Source organism: Cloeon dipterum, chromosome 3 (assembly GCF_949628265.1).
Source record: "Cloeon dipterum chromosome 3, ieCloDipt1.1, whole genome shotgun sequence".
NCBI classification, from domain to species: domain Eukaryota; kingdom Metazoa; phylum Arthropoda; class Insecta; order Ephemeroptera; family Baetidae; genus Cloeon; species Cloeon dipterum.
Genome location: NC_088788.1, coordinates 20377690 through 20398128, shown reverse-complemented (window position 1 = coordinate 20398128; position 20439 = coordinate 20377690). Strand labels below are relative to the sequence as shown.

The following is a 20439-nucleotide window of genomic DNA, read 5'->3' as shown; positions in this document are numbered from 1 at the left end:
TTATTATTGAGAGAAGAAAACCACCAGTTAATTTATGACCGATTTATTACATATTGATGTACACATTTTGCCAATTAATTCAATGTTAATCTTCAAAGATCGCTTCATACAGATTGCTTGAAAGATGCTTGATATCACTAGTCACATTTGTATGTAATCATCTTAATCGCCTAGTTTGTAATAAAATACGACGCATGCATCATGCTATCTTACAACGACTTCGTCAAAAGGAAAGCTCTAAGTAACTAATTATGCTTAAAAGAGCGCGGCGATCAAAATTTCCGCCTTCAATTCCTTAAAGAGATAAGCAGTTTGCTCTCTACGCGAAAACCACCTCTCCGTGGTTATATCGACATTAAATTTACTGGCACAGCTAAGCTTTATTTTTTTTTCATTTTAATCAGAATAAAATACAAATGTCATTTAATTCATTTTAGTTGTAGTCGTTTTATCACTGAAAAAGCAGTCTGAAATATATTCACAATCATAATTTAGGATTCAATTCAGTAGCAACAGCGCATCAATCAATTTATATCATATTTTTGCCGCGGGGACAGTCAGTTTTTGTTTTCAATAAATATATTGTAGAAATTTCATATTTCGGTAAGAACATCATCACAATCGATACACATCAAAGAGAATCAAGTCCGCTCACTACGTGGTTAAAAGTGAAAAACACGCTAAAAATCGTTTCATTCTTCCAAATTCCTCATTAAGTGAGAAAGAAGTTGATGTTTTTACTTTTCCCGTGCAACTTAACGTGCACTCGATGTTAGCTGAAACCGTTCATCAAAAAATAATAATTACCTACGAGGTGAGAGAAAATCCAGATTAACTAATTCCTTTACAACACCTTACCAACTAATACAATCTTAAAAACATTTATACACAGCAGATCTATGAGAGGTTTGTTGTTGTTGCATTATTCACTTTTCTTTTTGAAACATCAATCACCATCACGATTATGTTGAAACATGAATACCCGTTACTGGAATACATCAGCAAAATAGAAAATGACTTTGACAAATCAATATAATGAGGTTAAAAATTTCCATTTTGATTAAAAGTGGGATAAGCAAAATTAAATATTGCTTGATTCGTTGAAACTTGGCCCTTTGCAGAAAAGTCGTAAATGCAAATTTTCAAGTTGCCCTGAAAAATCTCAAAAATAAGAGATGTGGAGGATTTTCTGCATTATTAACAGCACAAAGTCCAGGAGACTACAACTAATTTATTTAATTTAATGAGGATGAAGGAGGTGCGTTGGGTTAGTTGTGTCAACCCTCAAGCTAACTCAAGAAATGCGTTTTGTTTGTGATGAAAAAATGATGGATGTCAGGTGAAATAATGAGAGTTGCAAGCTGAAGATGACACCATCTTTGGTAATTACATCCCTGATATGGGCTCTAATCACATGGTTGTAACACTAATTAACAATATACATTTTCATCGTTCTTTATAATAAAATGGTTGTCTAAAAATCCGCTTTTAGAGAAAGTCGAGATTCTACAGAAAAATGAACACAAAATCAAAAAAATGATCAAATAACAGCAGTTTGTTTTGTTGTTGTAGTACTTGTATCACAATCAATTATCATACAGTAATAATATTTATATACTTGAACAGCCAAAATACTTTTCACAATTATCAATATTACAGATTTACCATTGAGGTTGTGGCGTTGTTCTCTTTCACGGCGAACTCTTGCATGTCGTGCGACTTGAGGTGGTAAACAAAGTTGGGCTTGCTTTCAAAGTACTCCCCGCACACCTGCAATCAGCATCACGATTTTAAGAATTTAAGCTGTGATTACGAAACATTTTTTGGAGCCAGTTATGAGTTTAACAAATTTTTGATAAACTATTATTGGTGTGATTCTCTAAAACCTTCCAGACTTTTCCAAAGTTCTAGAATCTCAAGTTCCAGTACATTCTACATATTACTATTTACTCTGACCAAATTAACTTAAATTAATTAGTCTAACTAAGTGACAAATTACTTTTCAAACTATTGTAAATTCTAAAAATAAAGTTAACCCCAACTTCTTTCTGAACAGCTGCACACAACAATATATATGATTCAAATAAACTCCAAATCATGACTATGAAATTCCAACACTGGATTTCACGACCTCTTCTTGATTTTGTGAAATAAAGAGGTAGTTGAGTTACTTGCCGTGTTTCATTTAACCAAGACCTACACTATTATTGGTAGACAAATGCGCAGATCATTTTGAGGCCAAATGATCAATTTAATTTAAACAATTTTAGCAGGAATACTTAAGGAATTTTATAACACAACTTATGTAAGAATATCACTGTTTGGTCTTGTGTAAATTGGGGGGGGGGGGAAATAAAAAAGTGTTGTTCATCTGCAGAGAGCATTATTTACGTTCAGGTTTTTAAATTTAGTGCAAAAAATAGTGTCAGGCTTCTGCATAGTGCCTTCTGAATTTCAGACTGCGGAACTTTCCCATATTTTCATGGAATGTTCTGAAACAAGATAGAAATCACTGACCTCGCAGTGGAACGGCATCTTGTAGTGGCTGGCAAAGTGGTTCTGCAGGTGCCAGCGCGAGCGGAAGCTCTTTTCGCACTTGACGCACTTGTGGAGGCCAGCAACGGCACCGTCAGCGTGGTTCTTGACGTGCTTGCGCAGCGACTTGGAGTCCTTGAAGCCCTTGTCGCACTCGTCACACTTGAAGGGCCGGTCGAGCGTGTGGCACAGCACGTGCTTCTTCAGGTCAGTACGGCGCGAGAAGTTCTTGCCGCATGTGTTGCATGTGAAGACCTCGCCAGCGTGGCACTTTAGGTGCAGGTTCAGGGTCGGCTTCCACTTGAAACTCTTTCCGCAAATGTGGCAGATGAAGGGCTTGTCGATTGTGTGCACACGGTTGTGGTCAATCAGGTGCGACTTGGCGCGGAATGCCTTGTGGCACACGTCGCATGAGTATGGCCGCTCGTCCGTGTGACACCGCATGTGTGACTGCAGGTTCCGCTTGTCCGAGAAAGCCTTGGAGCATTTTGGGCACACAAACGGCTTCTCCCCAGTGTGGATGCGGCGATGGCGCTCCAGCTTGCCCTGCGGATGAAAATAGACAAGGATTTTTAAAGACAATTTATTAAAAAAAAAAAAAATAGAAGTTTCTTTGAATTAAATTGGATTTTGGGTTGTAGAATTGAACATATAAAAATGCAAATCGCTAGAATGAACATGTATATTATTCTTTAATTTCATTATAACATAGGTTTTTGATATTAATTTTAGTTTTAAACTTAAATCAAACATGATTTTGGGAAGTTTTTTTTTCTAATTTTTAACATTCATCTGTAGTAATTATTTTTTTTAATTAAGAGAAAGAATTTAAAAAATCAATTTAATTTAGTGATCACTCATGAAATTAAGTTCAAATTTATCGGCTCGCATGACTTGCTATCTATTTTTGTGTATATATTCTTTAATCAGATTTTGAATTAAAATGTGTGAAAGTGTTTTAAAATTGTAAAGTCCAATTTTTATTTGACGATGGTTTTCAATCGCCAATCATGCCAATTAGTTCAGTATCATTACCTTGACAGAAAACTTCTTGCCGCAAAACTCGCAGCAGAAGTCGCCACTGTGCAGTCTTTTATGCAGGGTGACGGCCCACTGTGAAGGGAACCTTTGGGCGCAGATGTCACAGGAGAAAGGCCGGATGTCTGAGTGGGCGGCCATGTGGACCTTGAGGTTTGCGCGACGCACGAACAGCTTCTTGCAAATGTCACAGGGGAATTTCTCTTGGGGCTTGGCCTTGGGTGCCTTCTGCTGGTACTTAATGCCCTCGCTCACGCTCTGGTCAATTGGGTGAGCAAGGTGAGCAGACACGAGGGCATCAGTGCTTTGATCAGGAGACACCAGTTCCACTACTGTCTCCTCTTCTTCTTGGTCCTGAGTTATCTTAATGCTGAGGGAAACAATTAAAATGATCAGTCCAAATGCTGATTCCAAGTGTTTGGACTTACGGGTTTAAAACAGCCGAGGTTTGACTTGTGTAGGTGATCGTTGGAACTTTCCCGTTAGCTTCACCACCCAGCAAGTCTTTGTACTTCAACTCCACCATTAGCAAGATGTCTGCACAACCGTCTGGTGCATTTCTGCCATTTACTAATCCAAGTTCATTCCCTCTGCTGTCTTCCCTGGCCTCCACCTGTCAATAAAATAATTAATATTCATTGTAAGGTTTTTACACTAATTATTGCATCAATCGGACTTGCAGTCTTAGAGGTCATTGAACAAATTATTTTTAAGATACGATTATATTTTATTTTTCTTTTTCTCATAACTAGCATTTATAAATTAATTTTTTGAAACGCTATTCTGCAAACTTAATGTCAATTTTGATCTTTCTATTTCAAGCAGTGTAATTATTTTAAACGCTGGTTGGATTCAAAACGAATTAATTTATTAGTTTGTCTTTTTAGTTAAACCAGCAAAAGCTTATTATCATTAGTTTCTGAAAATCAGAGGCAAGCCACTTCTTTCTTGTAGGCACGTCAATTTTAATCATACAAACTCTTGGTTTTGCTAACGGCAAACAAAAATTATCTATGTTATAATGTACATTAGAATTTAATTTTTCGCATGATATTTACATACTTAAGTTTTTTGCAGTTACTCTGGGGATGTACTTTGCTGGTATATTAAACACGGTTTAATTATGGAACACTGTTTTTCGATATCAGAACCTTCCATCATTTCCATTTTGGGCTTGTCTCATCTAATCTGAGTTTTTTTTTATCAAGGTTAGATCATTGCACTGCCAGCAATTTCAAGAGAGAAAACAAATAAAATTGCAACGCATTAAGGTGTGGTAAGCATTTATTTACCATGACCACTATCAACTTTGATTTTAATTGGTCTGTCTGATAAACAATTATTGGTAAATAATCAAACAGGGAGAGAGTCATGAACAGAAAGATTAAAATTCATTAGGAAAGCAGTCTATTCTTAGTCAATATTGATAATGCATCAGTTAAGATACATTTTTATCTTACAAGGCACCACACCAATCACGATTGTTTTAATTAATATTTTTATTAAAAAACAGGCTTGAATATTTAAAAAAAAACAAGATCTAGCTTAATTTTAACTAGAGTTATCAACTTAGAGAAAAAATCCTCATAGCTTACCTTTCCAAGCACAATCAATCTATCCGATTGAATTTGGTCTGAGTGTAGAGCCACATGCTCAAGGGTGACCGTGGCTTGCGCCTGCTGATGCTGCTCAAGAGGCGATGGACTCACGTTGCCCAGCGAGTTTTGGGAGGCGGGATTTTGCAGCTCCTCGGCTGCCTCTCGCATTAAAGTCCACATGTTGTCCTGCTCTATCAACGAGCTCACCTCCAAAGCGGTTGGCATAGCCTGCATAGGGATGTTCTTGTCTTCTTCGTCCTATTCAAAGCCATTGAGAGAATGCGTGTATTGAGCTCAGGCGTCAGTACCTGCAGCACTGGCATCATCAGCTTTTGAGTGGCTTCCGTGCACATAAAGTTGCCGTTTTGAGAGTGGATTATTGAGTCAAACTTGTAGTCTGACGCCAAGCTGCATTCAACCAGCTCAAAACACAACTCCAGCTTTGACAGGCAATGGTAACACAGCTGCTTTGGTTTTTCATCAGCCTGCGATACCTGGAAAAGTGATACCATGTATCTTGGCGTTTGATTGGCTATTGTTTTTACTCACCGAGATCATCGGTAAGCATCTTTTGATTTTCTCTGAAAGTCTTGTATCACCATCCTTGCTGAATATAGGGATGCAAACATCTTCAGAGCCTGCACAGAGACGGCAAACCGCCTCAAACATAGGCTCGTCCCACATCATCTTGCAGAACACAATTTAATGATCACAGCAATTGAAATATAAGTCGAAAGTATCCTTCTCTGAAGGGCTACATCAAGATAAGCGAACCTGTAAACAAACGCGCGCGAGGGTATGAGACGGTTTAAGGGCGAATAATAAACAATGATCATTTACACAATTTTCGAGTAAACTCACCCGCAGCAGCATTTGAGTTCGACTTATTAGTCATTTGAGTAAAGGAGGATACATGAGACGGTGATCTCTACCGTTAATTTCACATGGAAAATCAATAAATATTAGATATTCGGTGGTAAAAAGATAAACAAGCCGAGCAAGGACCTTAACTTTGTGTAGCCAACCTTGAAGATAGGCTTTAAATAAATTTTCAACTTTTCTTATTTACTCTTTCATCAATGAAGTTCTAGCTTTGGATATTATTTTATTCAAATAAAAATATTTGTTATAAAAATTATTAAAGACATTAAAGAAAACAAGATCGCAAGCCCAAAGGGACATGTATAAATCCGGTTGAATATTCTAAAGTTGGCTGCTTTGACCTGGATTTAACAACGCAAGAATCGTAGGGGAACTATCTGACTGGTGGGAGGAAAAATAGTCATGCGAAATGAAAACAACCACACCTCCACCTCCCTTCGTGGACTGAGCCAGCCTGTGCCATGTACCTCGTGGTTGTAGGCCTCTCTTCCCCAGTGACGTGACGAGCTTAACTTATTTAGCTTTCGGCTAGTCTTCTAGTACAGTGCACCTGTTTGTAAAGGAAGGAATGGTAGTGATTGATTTTGTATCAAGACACACGCCCTTTCATTTTTAAAAAAACTACTCCATCGAATTATGCCATCAATATCAGCGCACGTAAGAAATTTTACTCGTTGATTCTTGATAATTATCTATTCATCGCTGCATTACTTTAAAACTATATTATAACGCTTGTTCATTTATTGCTCGGTCATCATTTTGCTGCTCTTTAGAAGTAACTTTTGATCGGCTGAAGAGATTGTTTAAAATTTTTTGAAGTTTTGGGTAAGGACCAGAGATAGTCACAGCTCACTTAAAATGGGTAGAAAGTTTAGTTAAATTATCTGACTTCACTTAATCATTAATGCCGCAACTTCGTTCTATTTATAGATACATACGCACTTTTAGACGTTATAAAGGGAAAGTTAATGTGTGTGCTTCTTGGGAGCGCGATCTGATTTTACACACATTCCTTAATCTACTGCTGCGCATGAAAATAATATGTTGAATTAATGTAATAACAAGAAAAGATAAAATTTTGAATTAAACTAGTTAAAGTGTCACATTATATAAATTAATAATGCGAGTTGCATGTTTGTACTATTTCACACCTTTTGAAAGACGAAGAAAAACTCGAGTTTTTTTTGGCAAAATTTGTAACCCTGAATCAAGTTTAATTATTAGGTTGAGGTAGAAAAATAAAAAGACTGTTGCATTGATTAAAAAATAAACAATTTCGACGCTTATTTTCCCTCAAATTAACTAATTTGTTTATCACTGTAGAACGAAAAATGATTATTCATTTTCAAAAACAATTCTTAGACAATAATTTATGATATCGTTATGTAATATCCTGTGTTTCATCAAAATATTCAGTATTCTTGGAAATGACGAGTTGCAATTACGTATCTTTATAATGCATTACAAAGATCATCTCTAATTATAACGTAATATCGGTAATATTGAGCAACCATGAATGAGCACTTTATTGCTGCTATCGTCTTTGTCATTATTGCATTCCGATTTTAATTTTAAAATATTCAAATAGATAAACCTTGCTCATTTTAGCGTCCGGACTTTTTTTTATCTTATCCTTTGTTATATTTTCAAATTAAAAAGCATCCCTATTTCCCAGTTCTAAAATTTTTCCAGTTTCAGAGGGTTTATATCCAATTTGATCAGTTATTATTCAAACGTATTATATGCATTGAAAAATACAGGTTTCTAACTTTTCTCGCTTTAATCACCAGTGAAATAATCTAAAGAGCAGAAAATTTGAAGTATTCTCTTTAGCGCTACTACTGCAGAATAATTCAGACGAATAACCTAAATTGCAATAAATAATATCGCTTTTCTCTGTAGCATTTAACTTCAATTAATATTTAATTAACTAGGTTACTGTTGGCAAACCACACCATATTGCCCTGTCAGTTTCAATCTGTTATTTATCTTATTATTAATTTTCTATTAAATTTCGTGTTTCAGGCACCTGACCGTCCAGATTACGCAAAAATGGCGAAGACCTACTTCCACGTCTTCCTGAGACTCCTCTTCTCTTTTTATGACTGCATCATTGATTTCTTTTTCGGTCTCTACTACAACGACACTACTAGAAAGTATATCTCGGGTGTTGACTATCCATTCATGCTTGAAAGTGCCTCTTCTGTTGCAAGAAAAATCAGAAATAAAGAAGTAACGCGTTTCTGAAAATATGTGCTGCTCAATTCATGCTTTATCTTGTTTGCAGATGAGCAGTGTTGACGTTGTCAACGCATATATCGCAAGAATTGCTCAGGTGAATGGCATCCTTAACTCTGTTGTTGATGAACGATACAAAGACGCAATCGAGGAAGCGAAACAGGCTGATAAGATGATTGAAAGTGGCGAATGGAGCAAGGAACGATTGGAAAAGGAGAGACCTTTCCATGGCGTGCCCATCTCCACCAAAGAAAGCACTGCCATTAAAGGTGCGAAAAATATGTTGAAAAGTTATAGGACAAGCACAAATAGTATTTCCTTGACAATTTTTAAAATATCTTTCCTTTTGGTTCTAACAATTGTATTGAAATTAGTTCAATGCAACAAGTGATTTCCTTTCAAAATGGATATTTTGTAGGAAATTAAAAACCTGTTAAAACATTTTGTGTTAACGAGCTTAAAATTGAAATTTTCGAACAGGGAAAATGATTGTTTATAAGTAACTATCTACACTACAAAAATAATTTAAAGCTCATTTGACAAGAGATAAAATTAATAATGACCTTTTCTTTGTATCTATTCTCAACAAGGAAACTCATGAATATTTTATGTTATTGATTGGATAAAAAAATCAACAGGAATGCGCCACACATTTGGTTTAACACTAAGATCGCACGAAACTGCTTCTGACGACGCTGAGGTGATAAAATCCATGCGGAGGGCAGGAGCCATTCCTTTTGTTCTCACCAACATTCCTGAGCTGAACATGTGGTATGAAACGAGGTGCAACGTTTATGGTCAAACTAACAACCCTTACGACACAAATCGGACAGTTGGTGGTTCATCGGGAGGAGAGGTACCCTAATTGAACAATATAATTATGTGAATCTGTTTTAAATAATCTTGATGTCTGTTGTCATTACCTAATTTTCTATTTTCACACCACAGTCAAGTTTGATCTCTGCTTGTGGCTCCCCACTTGGAATTGGCACTGATGTTGGTGGCTCTGTCCGGATGCCTGCCTACTTTTGTGGTATATTTGGACACAAACCCACTTCAGGTACTGATCACTAAAATCTGAGAGCGCTAATAAAATTCCATTTTTTTGCAGGAATGATAAATTTGCAAGGGCTGACGAGGTAATTAAAATATTTAGGATTCTTTTGTTAGTGGCTTTAACATCAAAATTCGCGAGCAGGAAAGCCGCAGAACACACTGAAATGTCATTGACCGTTCCTGGACCAATTTGTAAACATGCTGAGGATTTGCTTCCCACAATGAAGGTGTTGATGCAAGGTAGCAAAGTGGAATTGGATCTGACTACAAAGGTAGGTCCTTAACACAAAATTCTTTATCCTGCAATCAAATGAACATTTTTGTAGGTTGATGTCGCAAAACTGCGCTTCTTTTACATTGAAGACGACTGTGGGGATCTCAGGGTCAGCCCCATTCAGTCTGATCAACTAAATGCCCTGAGGAAGGCAGTCAAGTATGTCGGCGAATTGACTGGCGTTCCGCCCAAGAAACTGGTGCCCTCCAAGTGGAAGTATGGCTACAAAGTGTGGCGCTATTTGATCACACAGGAACCCGAGAGGTTGGCATGGGAACTGACTAACAGAAATGTAAGAAATCCTTCTTCAAAACTGGCAATCTTGATTAAATTTCTGTTCCAGGGGACAGTGTGTTGGTGGTGGGAAACCTTGCGATTCTTCACTGGCACCAGCCCCTACACTTTACCTTCCATCCTCAGACTCATCGACCTTAATGTATTCCCCAAAGAAAATCCGGAATGGGTCAAGGAAGTTCTTGAATCCTTGCTTGGTGATCTGAAGGTAGGTTAATTTCCCGAGCCCTCTAATTTTCGTCCTAACTTATTTCCTCTGCAGCGAGAGCTTGGAGACAATGGAGTGTTGCTTCACCCTACGCATCCCACGACAGCATTCTACCATAATGCTGCTCACCTGCGTCCATGGAACTTCACTTACACGTCCATCATTAATGCTTTGAAACTCCCTGCGACACAGATCCCATTGGGCCTCAACTCGAAAGGACTGCCGCTTGGAGTTCAAGTCTGGCACCATCTCTTCTAAAGATTTTGCATAAACTAATAATTTATATTTTTAGGCTATTGCGAATCCATACTGTGACCGACTGACTATTGCTGTTGCTCAAGAACTGGAACAAGCTTTTGGTGGATGGGTTCCTCCATTCAAAACTATTTGAAACAGTATAAAGACTGCAGCTGCAAAGTGCTTTTAAATATGCATTCATTTTTATATTTTAAAAACTTCATACTTGTTATCCCAGCATTGCTATATTATAAAAAATAAAATTTACAAATTAGCCGTATTTTTTTCTTCTTAATCTGTCGTGGAAAAGCCAACTGACTTAAATATTATGCTCTGCATATTGATGGAATTAATAAAACTCAAAATACATTTATTTTTTCACGTAGAGAAAATGAAAAGGAACATTTATTGTAATAGTTGGAAAAATCGTGTAACTTTCAAAAGTTTTTTCTTTAATTTAATGTGTATGCTAAGCAAAATATATGGATATGCTGGATTTTTACCGGTTATTATAGTACTATAAATTGAAACATCTGGCTTTTCTTGCTTACATAACACTGCTGAGTGTTTTTCCCGAGCTACAACAGTGATTTCGTTTACGATTTTTAAAAAAAAAACTTACAAATAGGGAAAATGGTTTCCTCCAAAATGCTTGACAATAACATCCGCAGATATTTAGGCCTGCTATAAATACAATAATAATTATTTGTTACTTAAAAATGAAGCTAAATTTACTATTTCATTATAATAGAATTTATGGCACAATAATGAATTGACTAGTATCATAAAATTTAATAAAGAAATTTTAGATTCTTCAAAGGCACTTATTTTTAAATAATTTAAATGCTGATGAGTAAAATTTATTTTTACCCCAATTAATTTATTTTTATCCTATTTAACGTCTCTAGTCGAATACTATAATAATACATCATGTCGATTAATGGTGTTTTAATTTTTTGAAATCTCTGTTTGAAATTAATATAAATATCTAATTCAGTATACAACATATAATTTTATAAGGTGCATAAATTAATTCCTTAACAAAAAACCAAACAAATTTTAGCTAAAAAATATTAAATAATCAGAGGTCAATCTGATGCCAATGCATTTGATCATTTCATAAGTAAAATATAATAGACCATAATCAGATTATGTGTATTAATTAATATGGTTAATATGCATGCACTAGATAAATTTGAGAGTGTTATACGTAAATTATGGGTATTATGGGGTCATATTAATTTAGCTCCTCGAGATCTTATTTCAGAGAGAACGTCAAGAAGACGCATGCCAGTTTACCTATACTAGTGTACCAAAATATTTACTGGCATCAATCCTAAAACCAGACTGAACCAGACGAGAATGTGAGCCGCGCTATCCATCAACAGCATGCGATTTGTGCGCAGAGCGCGTTCGCGCTATTTCCATTCAAAATTCAACATGTCGCAACTAGTTGATGATCATAAGTTTTTCGCTCTGTAAAACTGAATCATGGATGTCAAAATTTTCTTGGTACAAAAATAAATACGAAGTAAATATAAAGAAATTTGTTTAAAATTTGTTTAGCAAGTGAAATGACTGAAATTTAGCTTAATTATGTTATTTTATTTTTATATCGGGTAGTTACGCCAGGTAAGATTTGAATCATGGTGCTGGATTTGTTATTGTAGATGTGGAGGCCGCAGTGACGAGGAAACGGCGCTTAAAGTTAGTCTTGTTAGTGCAGTCGGAATTAAGGCACAATCAGCGCTGATCTCAGTCGGTTTAATTAAAGCCAGATAGAGAGCATTAGTCTGTAAGCTAAGATGATCGAAGGTTACCCACCTCTCGTCCAGGCCATCCTCGGCACCCTCTTTACGTGGGGGATGACTGCTGCGGGGGCGGCTGTTGTTATTTTCTTCCACGGAGCCCAGGTACACAACAGACATTATTTGTTCTTGAATTGTGGTGTTATGTTAAATTAGAAGATTGATATTGTACATATATGTGCGATTTTGATATTTTTTTTAAAAATTTGAACAAAAATGATCTAAAACAAAATTTCATCGCACAAGAAAAATTGAAATGTCACAGGAAAAGTTTTGTTTTCATTTTTTAATCGACATTAATAAATTTTATCTGCAATATTTACCTCGTATAATACTTTTATTGAGAAAAATATATGTAACATTTCATAGGGATCATTACACTTTTGTAATCGGATATTTTCATGGACATACACAATTAGCGAAGGAAACCTTGACAACCTACCCAGTAGTGATTATAACCGTGCAGACAGGCTTCATTATTATATTATTTGTAATTTGGCCTGGTTTCTTTCACGTCCGTTGCAATGAAAACGATATTATTTTTCAAAGGGTGACAAACAGATTGGATTTTAAAAAATGTTTTTTGTTTTTAACGAAATCGTTTTGTGCATTTAAAATTATAAGATATGTAGTTATCAGGGTTTCATTCTTTTGTTCTCTCACAATCAGAGAATCAGACTTGCTTTTATAAACAGTGTTCTTAAATTCATATTTATCCGTTTAAAAAAAATTATACCACTCGATATCACTATAAACATGTACATAATAACACATTTGCTGTCTGTGATTGTCATTTCACATTCACTCATTATCAATTATCAGAAGTGTAGTGCACGGAAGAAATAAATGGGCCTCAAAACTTATCAAGCATTTTATGATTTCAAGAAAAAGCCGTTATTAGATTTGATATTTCCCATCATTGACTTCTCCATTATCCCCTTAATTGGTGCTACACTAGAATGGCTAGGACACTTCCCGATAAAAGGTTACCTCATTGTGCTTGACAATGTTATCTCGTTACTGTACAGTTTTTCCTATTAGTACGCTCTGCAGTAACCTTTTTTCATAACTGATTTAATTAATACAATGTCGCACTATTTAAAGGAATACTTGGTTACTTTTCGTTGCTGTTATTTGATGTTGTCGTTTAGCATTGGACATCATAACAATTATTCAAAGATGCCCTTGCGACTTAAAAGTCGTATGCATTATTTATTCAGGCTGTAAAGATTTGCCACTTGACCCTTTTCGCGACTTTCATTTTCTGCTCGACCTTGAAACTACATTAAAAACTGCGACTCTCGGAATTATCTGTTATCTAACACTTAGACCATTTAATTTTTGATTCTTTCGAGGTTCTACAAATATTTATGCATCGAATTCCCTTATTGAATAAGAAAAACCGGCTATTCTTCGTTGATGTCGTCATTTTAACGCTTGTTGCTATTACAGTTTCGGCTGTTAACTGCAGCCCTATTTCATGGGATATAAAAAATAATTAATTAATTCGGTCAAAATTACACGGATTACAATCAGGAAATTTTAAAAATCTTTTTGTATAAATTATATATTATCACTGCTTTGAAACTATACGATCTAGTAATAGCTCTAATCGCGAGCTACGGAATAGAGGCTATTTGGCAATTTTTAAATCTCAAAGACTTAAATATCTTAGAATCCTCCAAATCAAGATTCCTAAAAAGAGCTCTATCCGTATCTAAATTAATGAAATCCAGGCGGACGTATAAATTAGCAGACACTGAATTCCTTGTAAAAGAATGGATAGCAAGATTTTCACTGCCGGAGACTGATTCATTAAGAAAGTTCATGGCTAGCCAGGATTTTAAGGCCTCTGAGATCGACCCGGGGTTTTTCCGTCACCCCCGCCATGGTCAACCAAAATTAGAAGGGAGCCTTTTTTGTATTAACAGACACATGTTCACGAGACATGCTTGTCACGGTTTTCACTATTTGATTTGTAAAAATTTGACCTATCACTCCTACGCGAATGAGGACTGTGAGTGCAAATTCTGTGACAAACCAATCGTTTCTACCATTTTCTCGAATATGATAAAAACAATAAAAACATTTTGACACTGTGCCACCAAAGCAAAAATGAGCATTGTTCTGTAATTTAATTATATATATATATATATATATATATATATATATATATATATATATATATATATATATGTCTGTTGTACCCCTTTGGTGTCTAATAAATATTTCATTCATTCATATAAATTATTTCATTCATGGTACAAACTCGCCATGTTAGGGAAGACAACATAATGTGCCGTTTGGCACGCGCTCAGTCTCAAGCAACTATATCAAACAGTCGCCAAATATTTCGGAAATCTTTTAGACTCTTATTGAAAAACGTTCTTCCAAATACCACTGATCTGAACTCTGGGGTGGCTAGTAATATTTTCAAAGCTTTTGTTAAATCTGGAAGATGTTATCAAATGAGCCTGTAAATTACCTTGGCATCAAGCGCTGTAACCAACTTCAAAGTGTTTTTTATTTAATCAATAATTTGTAAGACACTTAAATTTTTTATTTTCATACAGTGCGCGCCCTTCCCGGTCCTCAGACAGGAATAAAAAAAGCAAGAAAAAAATTGCGACCCACTGAATGATGTTTCAAGACGTCACAATTAATTCAATGGATTCCTTTGGATTTGTCGTTAAATCTTGCAGATTTATTTTTTTCATTTATTACACTGACATCAATGTAATACAAAAAAAGTGAAAAGGGCACATGTACAAAGTGAACATGTCGTTGAAACGTCGGCAAATCAAAAAGATAGCCGAGTTGGACAAGGCCTATTCTAAAACACATTCACAACACTCTAAAATTTCTGCAACAATTGAACTTTAAGAGATGATGGAAAATATTCTTAATGTCGGTCTTGGAGGGGCCGGGGCAAATTATCCCTTTTATTGTTGTTATTTTTTGAGTCGGACTAAAGTTAAGCCTTGCCCAAAATAAATATTTTAAAAAGGTTTTGATATTTATTAAAATACAATAAGGTTAATTTTATTAAAATATTCATTTTATTCATTCTTTGTCCTTTATCGTCTGCTGGTCCCTGTTGTCATCTTAATGCACATATTTGAGATATTTTAACTATATCACTCAAGAGGTCTTAAACGTCTTTTCGAGAAGTCATCTCATTTTGGCCACCAGAAAATCAAGGAACCCCCAAGAGTTCCATAATTATTCGTGTTTATTCTTGCATGTCAATACATAAAATTAAAGAATTAATATAAAATGTAGCAAGAAAAGGCATAAGTATTAGCAAAAATATTGCATAAACGATTAATTACAATGTAATTCCTTGCAGTACTGAGCCGCAAATGACACATAACAAAATTCATAATATATTATGATAGGACCATAATCGTTGCTTATAAAAAACAACTCCTAGAGTTACATCTAGTTTTCAATTATAATGTACTTATTTTGTTTTGTTGAAATAAAGTTGCTATTTTATTTTAGAGGAAACTGCTGGACGGTTCTTTGGGTTTCGCTGCCGGTGTTATGACCGCCGCCTCCTACTGGTCACTCTTGTCTCCAGCCATAGAGTTGGCCAAAGTGTCCGGCATGTACGGCGCTGATGGAGAGTGGGCCTTCGTCCCCGTCTCTTGCGGCTTCATGCTTGGTGCCTTTTTTGTCTTCAGCACCGACGTCTTGCTCGCTAAATTCGGAGTGCCAGGACTCATCGAGCCTTCCGGTGGGTATAAAATTTTCAGGCATTGGCACAAGCACACATTATTGTTGCACTCAAGGTTATTTTGTGGGAAAGTATCAGCACCTCTGCGCTCTTGCACGCTAAGGAGCAGCTTTTCACGTAACACACGAAAAGTAGGTCGTGAGTATTAGATACAGAATTGCATCACATGATAGGTTTTTGTGTTGTGTACACATTTACTTAGTTAAACTTATGCTACAGCTAAAAAACTCCGACTGTTTTATTTCACTTATTACCAATGCACTTAATTGGAAAATCTTAATAACAACAACTGAGCTTCAAATCATATCATCATTCATGCAACGGACTAGAGAAATAAATAATGCTGTTTATTCTATAGACGACCTCTACTCAAGAATTGGTATTTTTTAAAGCGGATACAAGAAGTTTTTGTCTATGACCATATTACGTTGAGCATGCTGGACACTGGTTCTCGTCCAGCCATTGAGTTGTCTAAAGTGTCTGGCGTGCCCGGAGTGGGCCTTTATCCCCTATCACTGAAATTAAGCTACGTCGAGTACATGAATGGTTGACCGCCTGGGTACCCTGCATGTTGTAGGTGCAAACTCTTTTTTCCTTCCTCACCCTCACAATGAGCCCAAAAACTTAATTTAGATATTTTTTTTAAAATTAGGGTCCTTTTGTACAATTTTTAAAATTGTATTATCAATAATAAAAAAATCATGATTATAGACTCAGTTTATCCCTGAATAGGGTGTATTTCAAGAACAAGACCGAAAAATAATACCGGATTTCCGGTATTGTTCTTGTTTTGCCGGATTTTTTTCAAAATTCAATACCAGAACAATACCAAACAATACTGGAAAAGGCAATACAAGAATATTGTTTTTACCTGAATTCTTTATGGTGGTAGAGAAATTTTCATAGAAAAATTCTTCTAATTTTTAAAAATCCCTATTTTTGGTCATGTAAATTTTTTTTTTCAATAAAAATTGCAGAAACATCCGCAAAAAAATTTATGCAATGCAGTTGGTTTTTTTCCGAAAAAATGCGTGTTTTTACGAACCCTGCACTGGTTATACCAAGAGACCGAAAATTTAATCTCTCATTGCAATATTCCAAAATTTCTGACTATTTTGGCACGAAATATGTATACGACTCTTTCGGTGTAAAGTTCGGAAAAATGCGGACAAAAACAAAACTAGGTGTTTTCCAACTGTTAATTTTTGCGTAAAAAACCAGTGTTGCAGTTGTATTTTTGCGTATTGCAAATTTGGCGAACCCCGATAGCTTTCTTTCCTCCTCGAGTTGACAAAGTGAGAATCTTTAGGCTTTTAATGCTGCACTTTGCCATTGCTGCCGATAAAACTGTCCCTCGTCCCGCTGAAGATTGTCCCTGTCCCGTCCCACCCCTGTCTTGAAATAAAAAATTCAACCCGCGTCCCTCAGGGACGGGACGGGAATCCTGTAATCCCTGTCCCTGGTCCCCTCTCTAGTTTCAATTTTAAAATATATTTAATCAAGCAAAATGAAAATTTTATTAAAATGCCAAAGTAAGATTTGATAATATAAAACTTAAAAAAGATGCCTTCCAGAAAAATCCCAAAAACCAGAATTTTTTCAAAAAAAAAAAAAAAAAAAAACAATACCGAAACAAGATTTTTTTGTCAGAAAAGCAATACCAAAACAAGAAGGATTGAAAAACAATACAAGACAAGAAAATTTTAAATATTCCTTTCAGAAACAATACCGGAACAATACCAGTTTCGGCAAGAAAAGTTCCAGACAATACCAAAATTTGGTCTTGAAATACACTCTATCCCTGAAGTATAAAAGTTCTAAAATCGCATAAAGAAAAATGTTGAAAGTTGTACAGTTAATACAGTCCAACTAAGCAACATCATATACATACATATTATTATCTTCCAGAGGCATTCCACATTATTATATATTTTGCTTATAATTTGTCGTTGTTGTTATCAGGATTGAAATAAGTACATTTTCTTTAATATGCCAAAGATTTAGATGTGTTTAATTTGGACCTTTGGCAATAAGAAGCTAGAAGATGAGTTTAGGAAAAGTTCTGTTCATATTTGTAGGCGCTGCTTGGCTTCTCTTAAGCATTTCATCCATCACGACATTGAATTTAGAGAAGTACACTTGCTTGAAACCAAAGACTAGCAAAGACTTAAAACACTGACTTCTGCGCTGCTTTCTTTTTCTATTTTTCGCTCCCTTTTTCACGCTTGTCCAGCAAACTTTGTTTTTGGAGGCTACTGTGTTGATTTGTTTCTCCTGGTGTGGCTAAGGGTGCGCACAATCACCCTTGCGTCGTTGTCTTGGGCGAATAAGAGTGTGTTGGTGATGTGTTGCAGTCCTGCTTGCCGAAGCAGTCAAAGAGGTTAGTGGGAACCCGCGGACATCGAAGAGGAAAAAGCGGGGCCACAAAAAAGACACTCCCTCCAAACACAAAGGTTAGATTAGCTTTTAACTTGAAACAATCGTGAACTGCGAGAAGTGGTCATCAGGTGGGATGCATTTCTGTTTGTTATGTAGACTGCACTCTTTGACAAAACGAAGCTTTATATTGACTCATAACAAATATTCGTTTTATTTAATACACAGTTCAACGTATGTGTATCTGTTCTAAACCACTCCTATTATCTTATTCATTCGGTTTGCAGGCGCCTGTGATGAACAAACCAGCACGGCAACAAGGAGGCACGTGTGCTTGACGGACACTTTGCCCAGTCCCTCTGAGTGTGAAACTTCTAACAACATCCAGGTGGACCTGGATTCTGCCCAGTCAAATGAGGAAGCTCTGACAGCTTCAGGAAACAAAAAGAGGTGGAAACGAATCCTCCTTCTCATCATAGCTATTACTGTTCATAACTTCCCTGGTGAGTCAATGTGGTCATTTTTCCCAAATGCCAGCAGAGCTAATATAGAGATAACAATCATTCAAAACTTTGACTGTATAATCTTAAATGTATTGTCATGGTCATAGTGTCACAATGATTTTTTTTATTAATTAAAATTCTGATCTTGGCAGTTATGTGTTCCTCATCATAATTGCATTGATTGAAACAGATTTTTCTTCTGCATATTTATTTTGAAATTATAGTCTGTGATTTATAAATTTAAAATTCTCATTGCCTAAATGTGTGAAATATTTTGATGCTGCTGGCGCCTATAAATATGAAACAAAAATTGTATTTCTATTCAACGTCATAAAATGCAGTTACTTAAAAAACACTTGTTTGTGCTAATTTTTTTTTGAATACTGTAAAAATTCTGTTATGGCACACAGACATCTTTGCTTGTGAATTTTTGCTTGAAATTAAACTGTACACACCACACTCAATAAGCCATTAATTGATCAAAATTTCCTCCTGTTTTCAGAGGGGTTGGCTGTAGGTGTAAGTTTTGGTGCTATTGGAGGGTCTCCGTCTGCAACTTTTGAAAATGCAAGGTTAGTTGATTATTTCCTAGTCATGACTGATTGGTATGATATGGCTTCAATATGCTGACATTGGGTCAGTCATTAACCTTTCCCGTTGTCCCCTTGAGTTGCTGGCAGGTGGCGCTCTGCGTCTTATTTTTCAAGTTAAAACGCGCCAGAACTTGTTTAGATGTCGCTGCCATCCCGTTCAGTGTGCGGGACTCTTGGTCACAGGCGGGCTTTATTAACTTGTTCAACTTTTTATATTTGATATTTTAATAAACTTTTTACGACTGTTGAGTGAAAAGATGGTTGGAAATTAAGTAAACGTAGAGAAAACGGTTTCAGACAAAAGGTTTTCTTCTCGAGTGGAGTGAAAAACGGTCGGGAAGTGTTTGCTCAAGAGACAAAATAAGACTGAGAAATTCCATTGGGCATCAAGTTGCCGGTCATCATTATGCAGGCAACCATAAAAATATTTCTCTCCTCTTGTTCTCATCTTGCTGTATGGTGAGATGAGCAACTCAATAAAGAGATGGAGCCGCATTCCTTTGAAATTTTGATCACCCAAGAAAGAGGCCCTTCTCGTCTTGTTTTTTGTATCCCTAAGTAGGGCACACGTGGAATGAAAAATCATTTCCCTAAACTGCAATTGAACACTCCTCCTGCTTTTTAACTTGGATATTGTGTACCTGCCTCCTTGGCAGTTATGCGAGGAACGCGAAAGGTAAATGCCCCCGCGGTACTCTCGGTCTGGCCTGCAAAATCTGACAAATTCCTCGCCGGCACTCTCTTTCTCGACCGTACTGCCCTTCACCTTGGTGTCCTCCAAACTGCCGCCGTTCTCGTACTTGAGCACCTGAAATAGCAGATGCGTCACCACGCAACTGTGCTAGGCATTCTGTTTAAATCGGGAAATGCATCTGCATTGATGCAAGCGTGGGTCATTTCCTTAATTCCACAGTTTGGCTCATTCAGCACTCCGCGTTAACCCAATTTCAAACCAGATTATAATCAAATTAATATTTTGAACAGCATTCAAAAGACATAGTGCCTGTCGTCTGGGTCTTTGTCGATTGTGCTGAACAATAAGCCAGAAGTCGTGAATTCC

The 20439-nt window shown here is 36.2% G+C and overlaps 3 protein-coding genes across 4 annotated transcripts in view; 2 read left to right on the top strand and 1 right to left on the bottom strand.

Moving 5' to 3' along the window:
- Positions 1-27: 27 nt before the first annotated feature.
- On the bottom strand, positions 28-6200 carry LOC135938884 (zinc finger protein 391-like). The gene is made up of 8 exons (XM_065482892.1): positions 6033-6200; positions 5721-5945; positions 5480-5665; positions 5169-5429; positions 4002-4186; positions 3571-3943; positions 2518-3081; positions 28-1770 (listed from the first exon to the last, which is right to left on the bottom strand). The coding sequence occupies exons 2-8, from the start codon at positions 5856-5858 to the stop codon at positions 1654-1656; spliced, it is 1824 nt and encodes a 607-aa protein (XP_065338964.1). The 5' UTR covers positions 5859-5945; positions 6033-6200; the 3' UTR covers positions 28-1653.
- Positions 6201-6550: 350 nt separating this feature from the next.
- LOC135938885 (fatty-acid amide hydrolase 2-A-like) lies at positions 6551-10640 on the top strand. Its single transcript, XM_065482893.1, has 11 exons — positions 6551-6710; positions 8079-8285; positions 8341-8560; positions 8930-9147; positions 9240-9351; positions 9403-9430; positions 9490-9619; positions 9674-9913; positions 9965-10123; positions 10178-10360; positions 10416-10640. The coding sequence occupies exons 1-11, from the start codon at positions 6690-6692 to the stop codon at positions 10512-10514; spliced, it is 1617 nt and encodes a 538-aa protein (XP_065338965.1). The 5' UTR covers positions 6551-6689; the 3' UTR covers positions 10515-10640.
- A 1372-nt stretch (positions 10641-12012) lies between these two features.
- The window catches only part of Zip48C (Zinc/iron regulated transporter-related protein 48C), a 29225-nt gene continuing 20798 nt past the window's right edge, over positions 12013-20439 (top strand). The window contains exons 1-5 of one of the 2 annotated variants that reach the window (XM_065483021.1): positions 12013-12273; positions 15673-15907; positions 18262-18360; positions 18571-18786; positions 19289-19358. In XM_065483021.1, coding sequence (XP_065339093.1) covers positions 12166-12273; positions 15673-15907; positions 18262-18360; positions 18571-18786; positions 19289-19358 — 728 coding nt within the window. In that variant the 5' untranslated portion in view covers positions 12013-12165. The remainder of the gene's footprint in view (positions 12274-15672; positions 15908-18261; positions 18361-18570; positions 18787-19288; positions 19359-20439) is intronic. The other variant, XM_065483022.1, reaches the window with a different exon arrangement.

Bases quoted from the DNA above. Each gene is read 5' to 3' on its own strand.
- LOC135938884 (XM_065482892.1), bottom strand. From the start codon at position 5,858: ATGATGTGGGACGAGCCTATGTTTGAGGCGGTTTGCCGTCTCTGTGCA. The intron at 3,944-4,001 runs GTAAGTCCAAAC...TGTTTCCCTCAG, and splicing joins ACCTCGGCTGTTTTAAACCC to CATTAAGATAACTCAGGACC. The intron at 3,082-3,570 runs GTAATGATACTG...TTTCATCCGCAG, and splicing joins GCAAGAAGTTTTCTGTCAAG to GGCAAGCTGGAGCGCCATCG.
- LOC135938885 (XM_065482893.1), top strand. From the start codon at position 6,690: ATGCCATCAATATCAGCGCAC. The intron at 8,286-8,340 runs GTAACGCGTTTC...TCTTGTTTGCAG, and splicing joins GAAAAATCAGAAATAAAGAA to ATGAGCAGTGTTGACGTTGT. The intron at 10,361-10,415 runs GTCTGGCACCAT...TTATATTTTTAG, and splicing joins GACTGCCGCTTGGAGTTCAA to GCTATTGCGAATCCATACTG.